The sequence below is a fragment of the Vicugna pacos genome, chromosome 19, assembly GCF_048564905.1.
Source record: "Vicugna pacos chromosome 19, VicPac4, whole genome shotgun sequence".
In the NCBI taxonomy this organism is placed as follows: domain Eukaryota; kingdom Metazoa; phylum Chordata; class Mammalia; order Artiodactyla; family Camelidae; genus Vicugna; species Vicugna pacos.
In genome coordinates, this window is record NC_133005.1 from 35068985 (window position 1) to 35089830 (window position 20846).

At 45.2% G+C, this 20846-nt stretch overlaps 1 protein-coding gene across 16 annotated transcripts in view; it reads right to left on the bottom strand.

Moving 5' to 3' along the window:
• Positions 1 to 20846, bottom strand: part of ZMYND8 (zinc finger MYND-type containing 8) — a 108488-nt gene that overhangs the window by 38009 nt on the left and 49633 nt on the right. For all 16 annotated transcript variants that reach the window (XM_006202451.4, XM_006202447.4, XM_006202445.4 and 13 more), the window contains 4 exons: positions 19187 to 19242; positions 16399 to 16476; positions 15081 to 15196; positions 9674 to 10155 (listed from right to left, as the gene is read on the bottom strand). In XM_006202451.4, the coding sequence (XP_006202513.1) occupies positions 9674 to 10155; positions 15081 to 15196; positions 16399 to 16476; positions 19187 to 19242 (732 nt within the window). The remainder of the gene's footprint in view (positions 1 to 9673; positions 10156 to 15080; positions 15197 to 16398; positions 16477 to 19186; positions 19243 to 20846) is intronic.

The window sequence follows — 20846 nt, forward strand, 5'->3', positions numbered from 1 at the left end:
TGTGGGAGACACAGGAGCCGGCTCACACAGCCGCTGCACCTGCCAGGGGCCAACTTGACCCCCTGGGAGATCCAGGCTTCCCATTTCAAAGGTCCTGTGATGCTGAATGAAGTCAATCTCCGCACCAGATGGTATGAGGGGCCGTTGGTAAAGTGGTAAATTACCTCCCTCCTTACTGGGTTTCAAACTTTTACAGGAGGACAGAGAGTAGCACCTATGTCCAAGTCCTTTAAAACTCCCTGCTTACTGCTCCCCTGAGCTGCGTCCACCGGGTTGGGGAAGGGAGGACAGAAACCAAACCACTTAACAAAGCAAGAGTTCAGATGGGCCAGCTGGAGCCTCCAGCCATCCTTCAGACCCTGCTGCTTTGCACAAAGGGTTCCATATTATTGGGATGGTCCCAACAGTATAACCATGCGAGAGGCAACCAGATGGCCAGCTCCCCTCAGATGCACAGGAAACACTGAGAGCGCTGTTGACAGCGACGGGGTTGCGAGTCAGGACTCTACAAGTGCTTGGACGCTCTGGGGGCTCTTGCCTCAGTTTCCTCACCTGCTAAACGGGGATCCTCAGAGTAAAGATTCAGAAGGTTAAACTATACACCAGCTTGACCAGTCAATGTGTGTGAGCCAGCCTCAGCTCCAGGGTCAGGACCCGCCAATACTAGTGTTAACGTGATAAGAGTGGGAAAGACTCTAGACGGAGAGAGAAGTGGGTTCCAGCATGGATGGGGAACAAGACGTGAGGTTCAAGTACCAGCTCTGTGGCCAACGTGCTGGGTGACCTTGGGCAAGTGACCTGGTGTCTCTGAATCTCCTTTCCTGGTAGCTATAAGAAGATACTGGTATATAATGCAAAAGGATTGACAAAACTACCTAACTCCTCAAGTTGTAAGGATCAAATAAATTAATCAATTATCTAAGCAGTGCCTGACAGCTATCAAATACTATGTCATCATTTGTTATTAATATAGTATAATTTTCTATTTCCCCATTAACCTCTAAGTTTTTGGTTTCAATCATCCAAACCAGTGGTTCTCAGCCAGGAGTGATTTTTTTTTTTAAATGGATTTGTCTCTTCTTATATCACTTTCCTTCTCTTTCTAAAAAAAAATTTTTTTAATTTTTTTTTATTTTGTTTTGTTCGGGTTTCTTTGGGGAGGTAATTAGGTTTGTTTATTTATCTGTTTGTTTATTTTAATGTTGGTACTGGGGCTTGAACCCAGGACCTCATGCACACTAAGCACGCACCCTACCACTGAGACGAATGCCGGTTTCCCACGGAGATGGGTCTGTCTCTAGTTCACTTCCCACCCAGTTACCAAAGGGCAGGGGTCACCCTCACAGGCATCTGGTACCACAGTGCTTCATGTCACTGGGAGCAGGACAGCATCTCGGGGTCACCTAGCAACCCCAGGTCCCACACTGCAGAACTCTCCTCTGAGAAAGCAATGGCCCATGCTCACCCCTGGGGGCCATCTATCGCACCTCCCCAATTTATGGAACACCTATACCTGCCTTGACCCATTAGGAAATGTACAACCACTCACCCCATTGTTCAAGGTCAAGCACATCTACACAGCCTCAATTCCTCCTCTGCTCTCCTGCCTCGACTTACCCAACCCTTCAGCAAGGCCTCTGCACACCACTTCGAAAACATACCCCCTCTCCCCACTCATCTCCATCTCCAAATGGAGATCTTACTTTTTTTTATTTATAAAGCACAGATACATGCGGAGTACGCAGAAAGACATACCATACTTTTAAGTTTTGTGAGCGTCCACGCCTGGGATGTAGACCCGAAAGAAGTGAAAAACCTGCACTCAAAACAAATCCTCAAAGCAGCACTATTCATGAAAGCCCAGAGGCGGAAGCAACCCAAATGTCCATCAAGAGACAGACAAGCCATGGGAAAAAGACAAGGTTCTGTGATGCGTGCTGCAGTGCGGGTGACCTTAAGGATGTCACACTAGGTGGAAGGAGCCAGACACAACGGTCACGTTTTGTGGGATTTCACTAAATGAAATATCCAAAAGGGCACATCTGTACAAAGAGAATTAGATTTGTGACTGCCAGGGGCGAGTGGTAAAGTGCAGGGGTGGAGGCTCGAGGGGCAGGGATGGGAATTGGCCACTAACAGGTACAGGGTTTTGTTCTGGGGTGATGGAAATGTTTTGGAACTAGGTAATAGTGGTGGTTGCACAATATTATGAATGTACTAAATACCACTGAACTGTTTACTCTAAAATGATTAATTTTCTGTTACGTGAATCTCATCCCCATTTAAAACAATATTCATGGGAACCAGGAAGAAAGTGTCTAGAAGGGCTCCTTAGTGGGTAATAATGAAAAGAAAGGTTGGGAAACACTGTCCTTGCCCATCACTTCCCACAGAGCCCCTGTAAGAGCTTCCCACGGGTCCCCCTACCGCCTGCCACAGCACGCCTCTTCCCGGGCACCTGCACACGGCAGCCAGGGCGGTGCCTTAAACCAGGAGAGAGGCTACATCACTCCTCCATCTAAAACCACCCAGGGCACCCTCCCCACCACCTCACCCCTACCGCTGAGTAAACTCCAAAAGCACATCCGACCTTCCCTGGCCTCATTCCGGAATCTCCAGCCACATGGCCTCTCACGCTGTTCCTCCAAGATCAAGCCTGCTCCCACATCAAGCCTTTACACTTGGGATTTCCGAGGAAAGATCACCCTCACCAAACTCCCACCCAGATCATACTGGCTGGCAATCCTCAAGGTTTCGTTCCAGCTCAAACACCACCTCCTGGGAGCCCTCCCTTGCTGGCCCCACTAAGGTGGCTCAAGTGTCCTTCGTTTACTGTCTCCCTTTGGCCACGAGAACGCCAGCTCCGGGAGAGCAGGCTCCTCGCCAGCCTCGGACGCCGCCAGGCACCTAGGATGCTATCAGGCACCTGAGGCATTTACAGAAACACGAGCAAACACATGAGACAGTTAACTGAAGAATGAGGTCTCCGTTTCTCGTCTCATTACTGTGCTCACGATTAGCAATAAAAAGAAAGGATAATGACAACCAAAATCAGATCTCTTCCACACAAAGGTGCCAATTTAAACCATCTCCTCAATATTCTGCAGCTACTGAAAACAAGGTGTGCTGAGTGATTAAGCATCCAAAGAAGAAACACGAATAAGCAGCTCACAGAAGAATACAGACGGTCACGAAGAGTGTCCAGAGAGAATCCTGAGCTCAACAGGGGGCATGGAGGTATATGGATGTACCTCCATCCTACATCCTTTTCACCTGCATGTTTCAAAAAGTAACACCTAGTGTTCAGGACAGGTGAGGAAAGAGGAACACTCACAGGCATCCAAAACCTTATTTAGGAGAGCAATTAGGGGATATTTGATACTACCCAAAATTAAAGTGTATACAATACATGGACCCCAAATCTCCACTGCTACGAATTCACCCCACAGATATACAGGTAGAAATGTCTCCAATATGGTATATGCATGAGAGGGCCCACTGCAGCAGTATTTAAAACAGTAAAGGAATGGAAGATGGCTTATAAATGCCTCTAAGTTAGAGACTGGCTAAATGAATGCTATAAATACCATACAACCCTTACAAAGAATGATGCACACCTCCAGGCGGACAAAAATATGTGTGGGGAAAAAAGAGAAAGGTAGAATCAAGCATGTAAATGTTTTTTTAAAGTGTACACACATCTTTGAATGAATGTATACTTTTTTTTCTAGCAGCACATTCCATAATCATGGTAAACTTGGGAGAAAAACTAGAGCTCAGAATGTGGGTATAAAAAAAACTTTCACTTTTATTTTATGCCTTTCTATACTGCTCTAATATTGCTGGGTTTTGTTTCGTTGTTTTAATTACAAATGTGCACACAACACTCCCATTATTTAAAAAAAAAGTCAGGCGAAGGGTATAGCTCAGTGGTAAGAGCACATGCTTTGCATTCACAAGGTCCTGGGTTCAATCCCCAGAACCTCCATTAAAAAAAAAAAAGTCAACTAGAGACATTTAGATTATGGGCCATTTTGCCCTTTTAAAAATGCTTTTACTGTGGTTTTGCGGGGGGGGGGGAGGGGACTTTAAAACAGATGTAAAAATATATTTGTTAATATTAAAAAAACACAAAGGGAGAGGAATTCTGTAACTGTATGACTCTAGGATGTTCAATAGATATGTTGTTGAAGACTTTTATTCATGTCCATCTAACGTAAAATACTTAACTGGCCGAAATGTCCACAGCATTGGGAATCAGAAACCTAGCAAGGAATATATATATATATATATATAAAATTCACATGAAGAAAACAAATCAATATATCTGTGGAAAATACTTGCATTTGTATTACTTCATAAAATCTGGTTTCTTCCCCAAGAAAAGTTTCTCAAAATTCAGTCATTCATATGTCCCCATCATTGGTCATATTTATGTACCACCTGCCTACTACTGACAGTTAGAACTATGTGTACTCACATAGAAAGATGTCAAAGAAACATCGCTAAGTTGAAAAAAGCAAAAAGTTGAGTATGATCCCCTTCCATCACACACACAATTATTATCATTGTCATCATCAATGTGATCATATTCATTAAAAAATCTGAAGGAACACCCAATTCTTAGCAGTTGTCACCTCTTAGGGTAGAATTATGTGCTATTTATTCTATATTAATAAAATCTGAAAGGAATATTTTATATCCAGGGAGAAAAACAATGAAAAGTTAAACATAAATATTGAAGAGCTTCCAATAAGCAACGAGAATTTTGTTATCAGTGCTGAAACTCAGAAGCATGGTACATTAAATCAATGGTTCTCAATGGGGACTGGAGGGGTAACCATACCCTGCCCCTCGAAGGGACATGTGACAATGCCTGGAGGTGTTTGGGGCTGTGATCATTGTGGGCAGAGGTGTGCTACTGGCATCTAATGGGTCTAGGCCTCTAGTGCACAGGACACTCCCCTACGACAGAATCATCCAGCCCAAGATGCCAGCAGTGCTGAGACTGAGAAACCCTGCTTTAAATCACTCTTGCCTAGACGTTTTCAAAAGCAGAACGACATTTGGAAATGCTCGTTTCAATTCGGCTTTGAAACGGATGCCAATCCTTTTATAAAGCCATAAATCTTGCCCAAAGGAAGAACTAATTGCCTCTGAAGTCACAAATAATTTAATCAGATTTTGTGCTTTGATGTGCAATTCACGAGTGTGGGCTAAAACACATCATTTATTATCTACATTTACAAAATCCCAGCCTGTCCTGAGTGCCCTTCTGACGGCATGAAACATGAACTACATTAGAATTAAATTAGAAAAAATCTGGGTGGGGCGGCAGTGGAGGACGTAATGATTCGTGCTGAAGTTCCTCTACTTACAAAGCCTTGGAAGCAACCTCTGTGTTAAAAGGGCTGGCTTCCTCTTGCACAACTCCTGGTGGCACGCACAAATGAGCTACATGGCACAGAATCACTGGATGGGCTGGGACAGGACAGAAATGCTGCTCTGAATGGTTATATACTAACACAGAAAAGTATTCAGAACACAGGTTAAGTTAAAAAAGAAAACCCTTAACAAGCTATACCAAACGAGTGACCAAGAAGTTCACAGATGCACATGGTGCAGTAATAAAAAATGTTTTTAAATTTGAGCCAACGTGCAGAAGTTGGGGTAGTTTGCATTCACAAAAATATTTCAGACATTTCTTGAACAACCAGAAATCTGGCAACACCAAGCTCACATTCCCACTTGGCTAGAACCAGCAAGAAGAAAAGATCCCAGTGCCCTTGAGAAAAGGCACACCACTCCAGCTCAGCGCACATGTTTCGGAAAAGTACTGCTTTGGGAAGTGCGACACAAGCACACGTGGGTGTGGAACTGGTCCCAGGGAGGAGAGGATTTCTGCTTTAGTTCATCTCGGTCCCCATCACTTCCAGACCCTGATCATTTCCAAATCTAGCTGATCCCTGGAAGTATCAAGATTTCAACTTGATAATATGATGTATAAACCAACATAGGAAAAGTCCAGGAAAACTTACCTAAGGGCCGACTGTGGGAGATGGGATTACCTGTGACTTCAGTTTTTGTAATGAACAATTGTTTTACAAAAAATACGTACTGATTTCCCAGGGGAAAAAAGAGTATCTGAAAACCATTTCCCATCTTCCTAAAGTAACCCATGCGGACCTATAAGACCAAAGGACCACTGTTAGCTCAGAGGCTGATGGAAGCCAGGCCCCAGGACTCTTACCCTCTTACCCTTGTACATATTAATGACTTAAATCAGGATCCCACAAGCAAATATTGGCAAAGGCATCAATTCTGCCCAGGAGGTCTAGAGAAAGGGGGAAGCATACAAATTACTGAGAATATAAAACACTCTGACCCTCAAGACGACAGGATTCCAGGATACCAGGAATGCAAGGCTTCTGGCTGGGCAAAGTTCTTCTCAGAAAGCTAAATCCAGCCCTGCGGATTACAGACTCATGATTCTGAGCTTCTCAATGGCCCAAACAAAAGGAGGGTTTCTAAACTCTCGTAAAAATTTTACTTAATGATTTATTCCAATGTGTTGTTTTATGTGGCTGGTTACAAAATTTTCACTGCTGAAACTAGTAAGGTTTTTCAATCCTATGGCAGTCTCTCTGTCTCTTGTTTTAAACACAATTCTGGATAAAGCAGAGTCTTATCTCAATTACAGCCTCTCTGTGGGGGCATTTTCAATAAATATCCCGCTTCTCCTTCAACCAAATGCTATTATCACTGCTAACAGGAGAGGGCAGTGGCGTACAATGCAAGGAAAGCCGGTCTAGATTCAGGATCTGGCTGTGGGAACCTTGGCACACCCCCCTACTCTTCACAGAGACCTCAACTTGCCTTCTGTAAAATGGGGGGACTGACTTGGAGTTTCTCTTACTCTATAATGGAAATTTGCAAACCAACCCATGGGCCAAATCTGGCATACCACCTATTGTTCTGCTATGGCCTGCAAACTAAGAATGGTATTTACCATTTTTAAATCGGGAAGTGAGAGGGGCATAGTTCATGAAATATACAAATTATATGAAATTAAAAATTCAGTGTCATAGCCACATACTGCCAATGGCTGATTTAGTAACACAACCACGGCGCTGAACAGTTGCACAGTTGTGACAAGAGACCTGGAAAGTCTAAAATATTTATTGACTGGCTCCTCACAGGAAAAGGGGGCAATCTGTAAGACTAAAACAATTCTGAATAAACACCTTCTCTTCCTACATCACTCACTGGCTGCCTAACTCGCAAAATAACCCGAGTGCATACTAGCAAGCAGACTATATTTTGGGAAAGGGACTTTATAAACTCTACTGAAATGGGGTACCCACTAACTTATCGCCTGAAAAGTCACTCAAATGAGGAATTCTGTCAGGAATTCAGATGTCATTTCAACCTCTGCATCTCCAGGGAAGAGAGAAGCTTAATGAAACACATTACACGTGTTCTCGTATTCCTGTAAAATCGTGTTTCCAGAAATACAGTACAGGAGCACAGACAGCAGTTCACAAACCAACATGTTTTAGTTTACAAGCTACGTAGTAATTTCATGTGTATTAGGAGAAAACAGCAAGCAATTTAAACACCTGAGCGTGTATGTTTTATTTAGCTTACAATGAAGCTAAATTGCAAATTTAGTATTTGAAGAATGCAATAAAATAGATGGTACCAGAATACGGCAAAAATCACAGCGATGAAATTCAGGCAACAGTAAGTCACACAATTGCTGCTTGGTCCAAACATGTTCTCCAGAAGCATGCTCTCTATGGGAACTAACAGGGTGAGGGGTTTGATTAAATATACAATGCTTTGTTAACTCGGCTTCAACGGAATCATGTTGTGCAATAAAAGTAAGCTTTTAAGGACTCTGGTCAGAAACTAGGGGGCAAAGAGAAGTTTTTTTCTGAGGCTATGTCAACATAAGTTATGTCATCCTAGAACAAAGCTCTAAAACTCAACTGTGAATCCCTCAACCACACGGCTGGATCAGAACTGGGGAAAGAGACTGCAGACTTCATTCTGAAGAATCCAAAGCCACTGGTAATTAATACTCTGCTCCACCTGTAGCCATCGGGAGAGCTACAAGCAGTACTTGAGAATAACCAGCTACCCAAAAAGAAGCCACAACACAGCCAAAATGAGTAGAACTCTTTGAGTTCACCATTGACTAACTCCCCATCATTTTATCTTCTGGGGACATTGGTGGTCTCTTAACTGATACCTGCTCCTTAAAAAGTTCTCATGTGAAGGAAAGAAGGAAGAGATGTAGGAAGGGAGGGAGAGAGGGAAGGAGAGAATCTGAAAGGCTATCCAAGGGTAATGCTCTGGCCAGAAGTCTACCACTGGTGGTGCAACCTGTAGACATGCTTCACTCATTCTGGAAATTATTCTAAGACATTTTCAGCTGAAATTTCATAATTGGAGATGTTACATAAAAATGTGATTCCCCATCTCTCTGAAAGAATGTTAAGATGTGAAAACCATGGGTCCACATTCCTGTATGGCATCCACGGGATGAAACCTCAGAGACGCGCGTGTGCCCTGGGATTCACCAGCCCTGGGTCCATCAACAGTCTCCCTAGCCCAGAGCCCGAGGGCTGACTGCCTTCATCCTCCCACTCAATGTAAATGCTTCTTTCCCATGTCTTTCAAAGGCAGAACAAGAAAAAAACAAACAGTGACAGCCATGTTTCAAGAAAAAAAAATCAGAGTAAACCCATTTCCTTGTGGAAATCATAAAGTTCTAAGGTTTTAACATGCAACCGAATTATGTGTGGACAGGAGGAATTCAATTTGAGTCACCCTTACTTTTGTTACTCTCAGGCAGCATCCCTCGTTTACATCACCTCTCTGAATCCTTGCAGGCATGTGATGAATAACTACCAGAAGAAATAATAAAGTAGCCAACATTTTTGTAGCACTTAATGTTTCAGGCACTGTTCTAAACCCTCTGTGTAAGCTGGTACATTTATCCTTACAAGAACGCGGAGGCAGGTCCTACCATTATCCTAATATTCCAGGCGTGGAAACCAAGGTTTTGAGGGGTTAGGTACCAGGCCTAAAGCCACAAAGCTAGCGAGTGGCAGAGCTGGGACTGGATTTGAAGCCAGCATCCTCCTTCATCGCTCTGCTACAGCAGCAAGTCTCCAGAACAACACAACTGACCAACAGGGGGAACCTAAGAAATGGGACTGCTCTGGGGAGAGCATACTGTTTACCTTACACGCTTCTCTAACATCTGAGCACTAAGAAATGTGAGTACACGGTCTTGATAGAGAAATAATGTTTCAGTTAAAACGAAATTCTTGGGAAAGAAAACAAAAAGCTATTGCAGGAAGTTTTGATTTATCTCAGAGGCGTTTGAAATGAACGCTGAAGGATTTCTGGCCATCCTCTGCTCACTTCCAGGAATGACCTCCAGCTGGCCTTTTGAGAACACTTTTCTCATTTTGGGGGTCCCTATCGGCAAGAATCCCAATGGGTGATTCCTTTAAAATTTAAAATCTGCTCCACTGGGCTGAAACCCCACACCGCTCCCTTTGATCCTGTGACACTGACCAGCTAGGGCCCCACAGGCGTGGCCCCGAGGGAAAGCCTTGGGCCCCAGGGGCCTGCTCCACTGTGCCCCACCTGGACTGACCTGTACTCTTGTCCAGGAAGTCCATGGACTCCTCGCTGGCGCTGAAATGGCTGGACGTGGCCTTCTTCTCAGCGTCCTGCTCCACGTCGGAGCCGGTGTGCACCGAGGAGTTGGTGCTCATCGGGGAGCGAGGCATGTCCGACAGGGAGACCCTGCGGCTCGTGCCCCCGCTCAGCATGGGCTTGCTCATCAGGATCTTGGGTGACGCCGTCATGTCGAAGTTGAGCTTGACCTTCTCCTGCTTGTCGATCTTGGCGGCGCCGGCGCTGGGGTTGGCGGGATCGAGCAGCATTTGGTACTGGCTGTTGGGCGTGTAGGGTGTCCTGAACGGAGAGTAATTAAAGACCCCAAACTTCCGGCGGATGTTATCCACGTAAACCTCCATCTCTTGCATTGCACTGTTGAAGATGCTTTTAGTCTTTTTCACAGAAAAAGGAATTTCTTTAGACATGAGGTAGCAATTATTTATTGGAACCCAGGCCCTGGGAGTACAAAAGAGAAAGAGCGTTTAAGTCTGGCTCTGGTCGCTTCCAAGATTCTTAAGTTTTTTAGAAAACTTATTTTATTGTGCAAGAACACTGAATGTGAGTTTTACCCCCTTCACAAATGTTTAAGTGTGTAACACGTTATTGTCAATTGCAGGTATACGGTGCTATACCATCTCCAGAGCTTACTCATTTTATTTAACTGAGTTATGCCTGTTGATTAATATTCCGCATTTCTCCCTCCCCCTAGTCCCTGGCAACCACCATTCCACTAACACACCATTCTTAGAACTTGACAATTTTAGATACCTCGTTACAAGCAAAATCGTGTGGTATTTGCCTGTGACTGGCTTATTCCACTTAGCACAACGTCCGCAAGGTTCAGCCATGTTGCCACATACTTTTCCAGGCTGAATACTATTCCGCTGTATGGACACACATTTTCTTGATCCATTCATCTGTCATTTAGTTTGTTTCCAGAACTGCCCTTTCCTTAATGCAAACCAAATTAGCCTAGCGGATCTGCCAAGATTCTTAAATACATACTCCACTTTTTAAACATAACTCAGTTTGAAGGGTTAATAAATGATCCATTTAACAAACACATTCTGTCATAAGGACCAAACATGAACTAGAAACTTAACTATGACTCAACAGCCCTTTAATCCATTAAAAAAAATAATAAATCCCCTTTGGCTTTGGGTTGGTAGAGCCAAACTGTCCCTGCAACCTGGACTAAACCTCAGAAAAGAGCAATTATCCCCTAACCTCACTTTCCTGCACTCAGATATGGAGAGCTTTCTTTTCTCTTCTTAAAATTGGGATTCTATGCAAGGAAATGTTGGAAAACTACAACCCCAGGAGGAGGTGTGTGGTTTTGAATGTGAGATAATTCACATGGAAAATAATGGAAAAAAAGCTTATTAGCCTTGCGGTTTGTGCCCTCTAACTCCCCACATCCCAGGGTGCATCTGCAGAAATTCACGAGAAAATGAGCTGCTTTTCTGGAATGAGCCACCCAAGTGACTGCTGGCAGGAGATGTGAACACGACTGCCATGCTCTGAGGAGGCCAATACAGAACATCCAGGGTGTAACTCTGTGGCATCTGATTCCTCAGCCTCAACCCAGTTTGTAGCTGGGAATCTGATGGGAATGAGCTTCTCCTAGGAGGCTATTTGGACTTCACAGACTATAAACTCAAGCCACATACAATGCAATAGGGAGCAGAGGGGGAGGGTATAGCTCAGTGACAGAGTGTGTACTTAGCAAGTACAAGGTCCTGGGTTCAATTCCCAGTGCCTCCATCAAAATGAATAAATAAATCTAATTATCTCCCCGCCCCCAAAAAAAAGGAAGAAAGAAAGAAAGAAACCCAAAGCAATAGGGAGCGAAGTAGACTGTGGGGAGGTAGCAAACTCACACCTAATCCAGCGCCATCTACTTAGATGCTGTCTGGTCCCAACACTGCCAAGTCTTCCATGATTTTAGAGAGAAAATATGGACTTCTTATATTTTACTGTCCCCAAATGTTAACAGCTGACATTTTATTCATCCATTTTTAAGAGAAAATCAAATGAAGAAAGAGAAATAAAGTCTGTCCATGGGACAGAATTCAGGACGCAGGCTGGCTGCTCACAACTCTTGGTGATGCTACATCACGACACAAATGAACGCTGAACGCCCAAAAATACCTCCCTGCTCTCTCAGTGCTGGAAATCGACAGCTTCTCGTCCGTTCCAACTCGCTGCTGTCATTCTGCAGAGACCTGAGGAACCACAGGTGCAGCCAGACAGAGTGAGGGCTGGGCAGGCGCCAAACGCCCTCAGGCTGAGGGTCTGCGGGGCCTCTGTAGGTTTCAGCTGGGTGGGCAGGAGCCTGGCTGGACAGACAGGGCTGAGGAGCAGTGGGGGTCCCTAGGCTGCCCCCGACAGGTTACTCCCCTTCTCTAAGCCAGCCTGAGATGGAGGATGAGCCCCTGCCTGGAGGGATGCTGAGGGAGGCCAGTGAGATGCGCCTGACCAGTCCTCGCACCAACAGGAGCTGATCGGCCAGATGGTCACTGGGATCTTTTCCACCACACTTTTGCCTAGAATCAGGGCCTTAACCTCAAGCAGCAGCTTCATAAATGATTTCAATAAAGTGTTCTCTTCCTTAAAGCAGGCCCGGGAAACACCAAAAGGGAAATCAGATTTGCTTAACAATACAAAGCCGAGGGCCTGGGAGTGCGATGTCCGCAGGCGCCCCAGAGTCACACAGCTGAGCTGCTTCCTACCTCTGGGCCTCAGTCTTCTTATCAGTCAAATGGAGATAAAAGCGGCTTCTACAAAAAGCACAGTGCCTGCTGCCATAAAGGCATTCAATTAATGCCAGCTATTTCTTTTTTTTAGCTCTGCAGGCATTTAATAAAATATTTTCTACATTTTTATATAATATTGTGTGTCTATCTGTGAAGTAAAACCAAAGGGGGGGAAAAAAAGAAAAATCTTTTAAAGGACAAAAGGCTCGTGATGAGAGTCCTTAGAATATGTCTTGATTTGTGCAAGAGCCCCCCAGGGGCTCTCTCTAGCATCTATTAACTTGACAATGAACATGCAGTGGTCTGGGCTATTTCCTACTCTGCTTACCCCGGCCCAGGCTTACACATTGGCTCTGCAACCCCAGAGCAGGTCCCTGAGTCAAGGACAGCCTGTTACACCCTGTGCAGTCTCCCTTTAGTCCGCCTTGTGTTCCTGGGTCTGACCCAGAGCAGACTGTCAACAAGCCTGCCCCATTCTGCTTTAAGAATATCTCCAGGGGGTGGGGAGGGGTGGGTATAGCTCAGTGGTAGAGCATATGCTTAGCATGCATTAGATTCCAGATTTAATCCCTAGTACATCCTTTTTTTTTTTTAATTTAAAGAAAAAAATTCTCTGGGGAGGAAAAGACATCCTCATTTTAGAAGTGGCTTTTCCTGCAGCTGTCAGTGACTCCCTGCCCAAGGCCAAGCGAAACATCCCACCAGTGGGATGTCCTTAACAACTCCCCCAATGCACACCCCTTAGCCAGTATGAGTCCAAGAACTCAACACATTCCTCCCAAGGGATGGAGGGTTAGCAAAACCTCATGGGGCATCAGACTCGGGCTGCTGTCTTTTTTTTTTAACAAATGTAGGGGCCCGGCTTCCAGCACAGCTCCCGCCCAGAACCAGCCTACACTGGTTAAGTTCAGGGGAAACAGCCTCTGGAAACAGGACTGGCAAAGCTCATACTCCCTACGCCATCTTCAGTGGCTGTGAGACAGGTGGAAGGAAGAGGCTGGGGCAGAGTGGGTGGAGCTGAGAGAGAATCCATGACTCTTAAGGGCCTGAGAATGGTTGGTGCCTCGGGACAAAAGCCCACCAATACCCTAAGTATACCCACGCTGTGTTGTACCGCAGAACAAGACTAATCCCGAATCATCGGGGTGGTTGGTTCATTTACACGTGTCACGCTTTAATGCAGAGGCAGAAAGATGTACAATCTGCTACCAACTCCTCCTGCTCTTCAAATAAAAACCAGACTTCTGATAGCAACCCTGGTGACCCAGGCCCTGCCCACCCCTGTGATCCCACCTCTGACCACCCTCTCCTCCCTCATCCTGTTCACACCACACTGTGCTCCTGGCTTCCCCTGCACACACTCAGCCTTGGCCCTTCCCTGCCTCGGTCCCCGCACCCTCTGGTCCCTCAATCCAGATCCTCACGTGGCCCCCGCCGCTCCCTCCCAACCTGAGATCACACCGCCGACTGCTTACTGGGGTATTATCTGTCCTCCCTACTGGGGTGTCAGCCTTCCGAAGGGCAGTGTCCACCAGCTCACGCCTGCACCCCCAGCATCTAGCACCTGGCCTGGCACACGACAGGCACCGAACATATATTTCTTTGAATGAATAAATTCATTTTAGAAAGATTTCCAATGAAAATGGTCAAAACCAAAGTATAACACTTCCTATCACACCCTGTACCATCTCAGCTAATTTCCATTCTGTTTCCTGTCAATGGACAGCCAGGACTCCTAGTAAATGATTTTGTAGATTACTTTGAAATTCACTTTTTTTTTTCTATTTGCAAGATGACAAGCAAAATTTAACAAAAGGCAATAATTCAGCTTCTGGTGTGGTTTAAAACGATAAACTGTATTTTCTGAATATTCTGTGGGTGGGAATAATTTTCAAAATGTGCCTTTTAAAATATTCTGACACACACACACACACACACTCTCTCTCTCTCTCTCTCAGACTGCTTGGAAGGGCTTCCAGAGGGTTTTAGCCTCATTTAATCATAACACAACTTGCTAAAAAGGGCATCGAGCGCTTCACTGCCGCTCATTGCCGTCTACCTGTTGTTCTCCAGCTGGCAGGGGGCTGCACTCTGCAGAGAACTGCTATTAGCTGGCATAACTCAGTTCGCCGGGAGAGGAAAGGGGAGGGCGCAAAGGCTGGGAGGGAGGGCTCACACCTGTCAAAACAGCAACCCCTTGTAATTTCCCATTTTAGCTCCACAGAAAAGGAAATAGGAGGGGACTACCCAGCACAACGATGGGAGATTCATTTACCGGCAATCTGGGGAAATATTTCTGATCCCTGAAAGCATTATTTTGAAGAACAATTTGTGTGGTGATTTAATTTACTCTAGAAAAATCAAAAAGAACAGCAGTGTTTAAAATAGATGTGGAAACCTATTCTGATGTCGGTTTCATCAACAAAGCCACGAAGGCAAGGTTCTTTCCTAACATAACTGAAAAAACTGAAGCCCATGCATAATCCGGCTTACCATAGCCCTGGTTGGTATCAAGACAAAATAACAGCCATACCCCTACGCCACCCGCATCCCCATCTCGTATCTGTTGACAGTATCAAAGGTTCGGTTAAAGCTACACGTTTGAAGCTTGTGTTTAACTCCCACCTGTCGTGTTGTCCAAAGAAACGGGCATCAACCTGCCCATCCTTATCCCTCAGAGCTTTAGCAGGCCAGAACGGAAACCCCTTCAGTTTTGCCCAAACCAAAGGATGTGGATTGCTCTAGGAAAAGAAAAACAAAATCCAGTGTTGGTAGGCATTTGACATCAAGATATGCAGATAAAGTTCGGTGTGTGATTCAGGCCACAAACTGAAAAAGTTCCAAGCTGGGTCTCCCCGCGTGGCATTCCCTAGCTGTGTGGCCGGTCATTCCTGCACATGGCTGGGAATGGGGTTAAACAGGGAAACCGAGAAGAAGGGAGGAACGCTGACAAAACCAGGGTTGAATCCTGGCTGTGCCTCTATCATATGGGTGGGAAGAAGCAAGAGACTGTACCCGTCTGGGCAACAGACTGACAGTAATACCTACGCCCTCTGCTGAGCTGGAGGGTTAATTTAAATGCACATTATGTCCAGCAAACAATAAGGGACAGTATTAGCCACCTTTATTCTATCGCTAAAGCCTTCCTCAAGCTTTAGCAATTCAGATGGTCATCTCCAAAGGCAGGAAAAGACATAAATGATGTCTTGATTCTCAACTGTCACTTGCCCACTCCTGCTGCCCACCCCACCCCCATTCTCCCAGCCCACCCCAACAACACACTTCTCTCTGCAGAACCCCAGTTTGGAAAACGCAGATCCGTGGGGGCAACTAGGGTGACTGCCTCCCCCCACCCCGAATCCCACCCTCAAGAACCATGCTTTGGAGAGACCATGGAATTAATCCTAAGAGGGATTTCCAAACCTCTTAAAACAGACCCAGGGGGAGGGTATAGCTCAGTGGTAGAACGCATACTTAGCATGCAAGAGGTACTGGGGATTGAACCCAGGACCTCCTCTAAAAATAATAAATAAATAAACAAACTTCATTACCTCCCCCAAAACAAAACAAAAAACACAACAAAAATTAAAACAGACCCAACTTGGTCTGCAAATAATACACTCATTTAACACTGATCTCATTATCTGCATCACCTGGGTGTGTCCCTCCACCCCAATGAGCTGCTTTTTATACTCTGCATCCTGCTGTTTTCTAGGGCTAATGAGCCCAGTAAATCATGATGCTGCCTCTGGCACCTGAACTTTCAGCAAAGCGGTTTATCCTGCCTGGATTACTCCCAGTCTGCCACAACTTGATCAGTAAGAAAATTATTTTAAAAACTTCACCCAAAGTTCCATCAAGTAAGCCACCTGGAGAAAGCCGTCTTGGGTCATGCAAGGTAAAGAATTCGCAAAACGAAAAAAGGAAAGGAAATCCAACTTACACAAGGCTCACAAAACCAGTTATCTCGTTTTTGGCAAGCAGCTAGATAACACTCTGGACATACTTCGATTTCATTCATCTGCAAAGCAAAAACGTGTTAGACTGTGTCATTCCCAAGGGCCTTCTGTGCACAAGCCCTCAAGAAATGCATGATGATTTGACAACTAAGTCCCAAGGTGGGGACCACCCTAGACATTAAGCCAGCTATTTCTCACCAACCCCAGTGCTCCCACCAGGCCCAAGCCACTCTCATCTCTCTCTGGACCTTGTCTCCCAGCTTCCCAACTACGGTCCATCCTCCACACAGATACGGCAGCCAGAGTCATCTTCCACAAACACAGATCCAATCTGGGCCCTCCCCTTAGAGGGCCCCTTAGACCAGTGGTTCTCTTTCGGGGCTTTTTAACCCTTCCAGGGATACTTGGCAATGTCTGGAGATATTTTCGGTTATCACAACTGGGAGTGGACAGTTGCAACCAGAATCTACGATGGAACAAGGACAGTTTCTGCAACAAAGACTTCTCCAGCCTCAATGTCAGCAGTGCTGAGGTTGAGAAACTAACGATGAAATCCAAACAGCTGGTCAGTTCCTTCAAGGCCATGTGTGGGCTGCCCAGGCCCACCTTGTCTGAGCTCCCCCATCCCTTCCCGCACCTCTGACCTCTGCTTGTCACGCTCAATTTCTATGCATCTCTAACCACACCATCTGGAGCAGTTAATTAAGACCACGTGACCCTATTTCATTTTCACAGATAGCAATCTGAAGAAGTCTGTAACTGACTTACTGTCCTTCTCCCTCTTGAGAAAGTGCATGCCCCCCAAGAACCATCAGACATAGAACTAAGGGCCCCAGAAGCTCCCTTCCTGGATCTAAACTCAGACTCCAGCATTTACACGATCTGTAATTTTAGGAAAGTTGCTTATCTCGTCTGAGCCTTCGTTTTCTCATAGAATGGGGATGAAAGCAGCACCTACCAGACAGATTTCTTACAAAAATCAAATGAGATCAGTGTGAAGCACTCCAAGTGACAGAGTCATCAGTGCATCAGCTAACATTTACAGTGTGCTCGTCGGCAGACATTATACGGGTATGAACTCTCGTGCTGGTCATAACCCCATTTCACAGAGGGAGGCAATGAGGCCTGAAGAAATCAATGAGACCTGCCCAAGGTCTCACCGGACAAAGTGGCAGGGCCAGGGTCTGAACCCAGGCAGTCGGGCTCCAAAGCCCACACACGTCACCAACCACTGCCCTGTTGGTGGCTATTACGCTCCATTAACATGCAGCTTGTTTTGCTCTTTATCTCCCGCATCACGCAAGGTGCCAGATACATAGCAGGTGCTCAGTTAGTGACTATTATTTAACAGTTTTATAGATATAATTAATTGTAATGGTCTGACTGACTCAGGCAATCAATGAATGAATGAATGAATGAATGGTGGGATCGACTTCCTCCTTCTCCCCACTCTCCTCCTGGGCTATTCCAAAGTACTGGGTAGAACAAAGTGGCAACATCAGGTCCAGGGCAGCCCTGGCCTTGGAGCCCACGAAGCAGCAGTGTGTTGTTGTCAAGAGGAAGGTTCAGAATGCCAGACAAAGAGCATCTTGGTGTCAATAAATTCTCCCTTGTGGCAATCCACTGATTCAAAGTCCAGGCTTCAGCGCCCAAATCCAGGGAAACTAACCCTCAAGGGGAAAAAAACTGAACTCATCCACATGTAATTCCAAATCACCGACAACCATATCAAAAAAAGTCCACCATCACTTGCATCAAAAAAATCCAAACCAAAACCACAGTGAGATGCCACTGTTTTTACTGATTACATTGGGGCAAAAAACATATACACATGTATTTTGTAAATTAGAACTTCCAACATGGCAAAGGACACAGAAAAACCACATTTGTCCAGGTCATTGTATAAGATGCTATAGTGTTTCAAGAAAACAACAAAGCCACATTTACCGCCTCGGATTTGGTAGCTGCATTTCTAACAATTATGCTGAGGAAATAAATCATGAGAACAGTCATGAAAATCCTACTCCTCCTGTGTTTAATTACCTGGGAAAACACTCCAAGTGAAAAATGTAGATTATAAAACTCCCTACGTACAAAGATACAGACATGGACATATTCTAAGATATCCAAATGTTTTTTCTTTACAAATCAACAAGTGCACGGATAAAAGTGCAGACAAGTCGAAGGCCATTACATCTTGATTTTTTACGCTCACAACAGGGAGCAACAAAGAAAGTCTCCCACGTGCCATTCGCCATCAGCCTGTCCTGCAACCGGCGGAGCCTCAGGGCACCCAGCCCAGGATGCTCATTTCACCCACACCCCCAAAACCATGGGGCACTTGTGAGAGGGACAGACTCTTCAGGACACATGGGCCACTCTGAGAAAGTCAGGGCCTTCCCTGCAAGTAACATAAAAACCCAAACAACTCCTGCAAGAAGGCTGAAAGGGACCTGAGGCAGTGCCACTGATTGCGGGGCCAAGAAATCAGGAACTCTATGGGACCAAGAAAACTCAGGTCATCCAACGCGTGACCATGAGTCAAAGTTGAAAAATACTACCTCCCTGTGGTCTTGCCCTGCGGTTAGGGGGTTATTAACATATTAGGGACCCCCTGTTGCTTTTATTCTCCTTGAAGAGAGGGGGCGCTGTCTGTGCCGCAACAAAATCCCACAGCTGCCCACTGTGGGAGATTCCACAAATGGAAACTTGAATCACCCCAAACCCTCACTCCAGGTACACTTACAGAGGTGACCCTGGGAAAACACATACCTCATGCTCACAGATTTTGATGACTACTTTCGCTATTTGCGTCAATTTGTGATTTCCTACGGGAATAAGAAAACAGGATTAATTCAAATGGAAACACTGAAAGGCCCAGTCTTGGGATTATATTTCCATTAAAAACTTTTTAATTTGCTTCCCCTGCTACACCCCTTTTCTTTAATCTTTTACATACTAAAAACCAGACATTTCTGGCTTCTAACATTAGTTCAAATTATGTGACTTGTCCCATGAATCCATTTTTGGTGCCTGGATGACATCTTCTCTGAAACTTAAGCCATTCGTGCTGGTTTCCCTGCAGTTCATGAATTAATATTTGAAAAGATGCTTTTATATTCCTAAGGTTCAAATTAGTAGAGAGGGGCCCCCTTCTACCAACTGTCCCAGACTTCAACTCAACAATACAGGGGAAAGGAGACATTTAATTGAGTAACTGGTGTGCCTGGTGCTTTGAAACACATTTTCTTGTTAACTTCTCAAGAAGTCGTATCAGGAGGCAGGCCAATGAGTAAATCAAGGCTCAGAAGTCATCACTTATATGAGACCACTTAGCTAATGAGTTGAGGATATGGCCCCAGGTCTAACTAAATTCGCCACCTTCTCACTAAGCCAGAGGACAAGATGGCCAAAAAGCCATGTTTTCTTCAAACATTGTATTTTTAGAAATTGTGAATCTGGTGGCAAAAAGACTTCATACATAGACACACACACACACACAAATACCTAGATTTCTAGATTGCCTTGAAAACTCGGAAGATCTGAGAACTCTGTATCCAACAAGACACTGGAGTGAGCGGTGGCGACCCCTCCAGATCAGGCAGGAGATCCCTGTTCCCTGCGGTCTCCCCACAGCCAGGGGTCATCCCAGCTTATGCTGCTGTTTTTCTGCTACCTCACCTCATTCACTTGTTTATATGATCTTACCGGCCTCTCTATGTATTTGCGTATATAACCTTTACGCAGATTCTGGATGCCTAGGTGCCTTTCTTTCTCCCCTCCCTGCACCCCCAGCCCTGCTACTGAGTTATTAATGCAAAACATGTACTTTAAGCAGACAGCCATCCGTTCATGTATCTGCCCTCAAACATCAGCTAGGCCCAGGAGTAAACAGGAAACCAGATGTGGCATCTGCCCTTAATGAGCTGACATCCTGGTGAGCAACTCAAATGAAAAAAGCACCATCCAGGGAATGGGACAAAGGCTGTCACGCGGAAGTACAGGTAGCAGGAGAGCCCTTAACAAGAGTACACAGGACGGTCTGGGGCACCAGCGAAGGCTCCTCAGAGGACTGAAGGATAAGGAAAAATCATCAAGGCAAGAAGGGGGAAAGTGTTCCAGCATGGGCTAAGAGAGGCAGGATGGGGCAGGACTCTGAAAGGCCTACCTGGCCAGAAGACAGGCAGAGAGGACTGTGGGAGAAGGCAGGGTAATGGGAAAGGTGCCATCAAGGGGATTTCAATGGGAATCCTCCTTCATTCTGTCCAGAAGGCTCAATTCACAAAAATACCACAGACAAAATTTTATCCCAAACATAAAGAAACCCTAAAACTCCACAATAAAAACAAAAACAAGCCAATTTTTGAAATGAGTAAAAGATGTGAACAGATTATTTTACCAACAGAAGATATACAAATGACTAATAAGCACA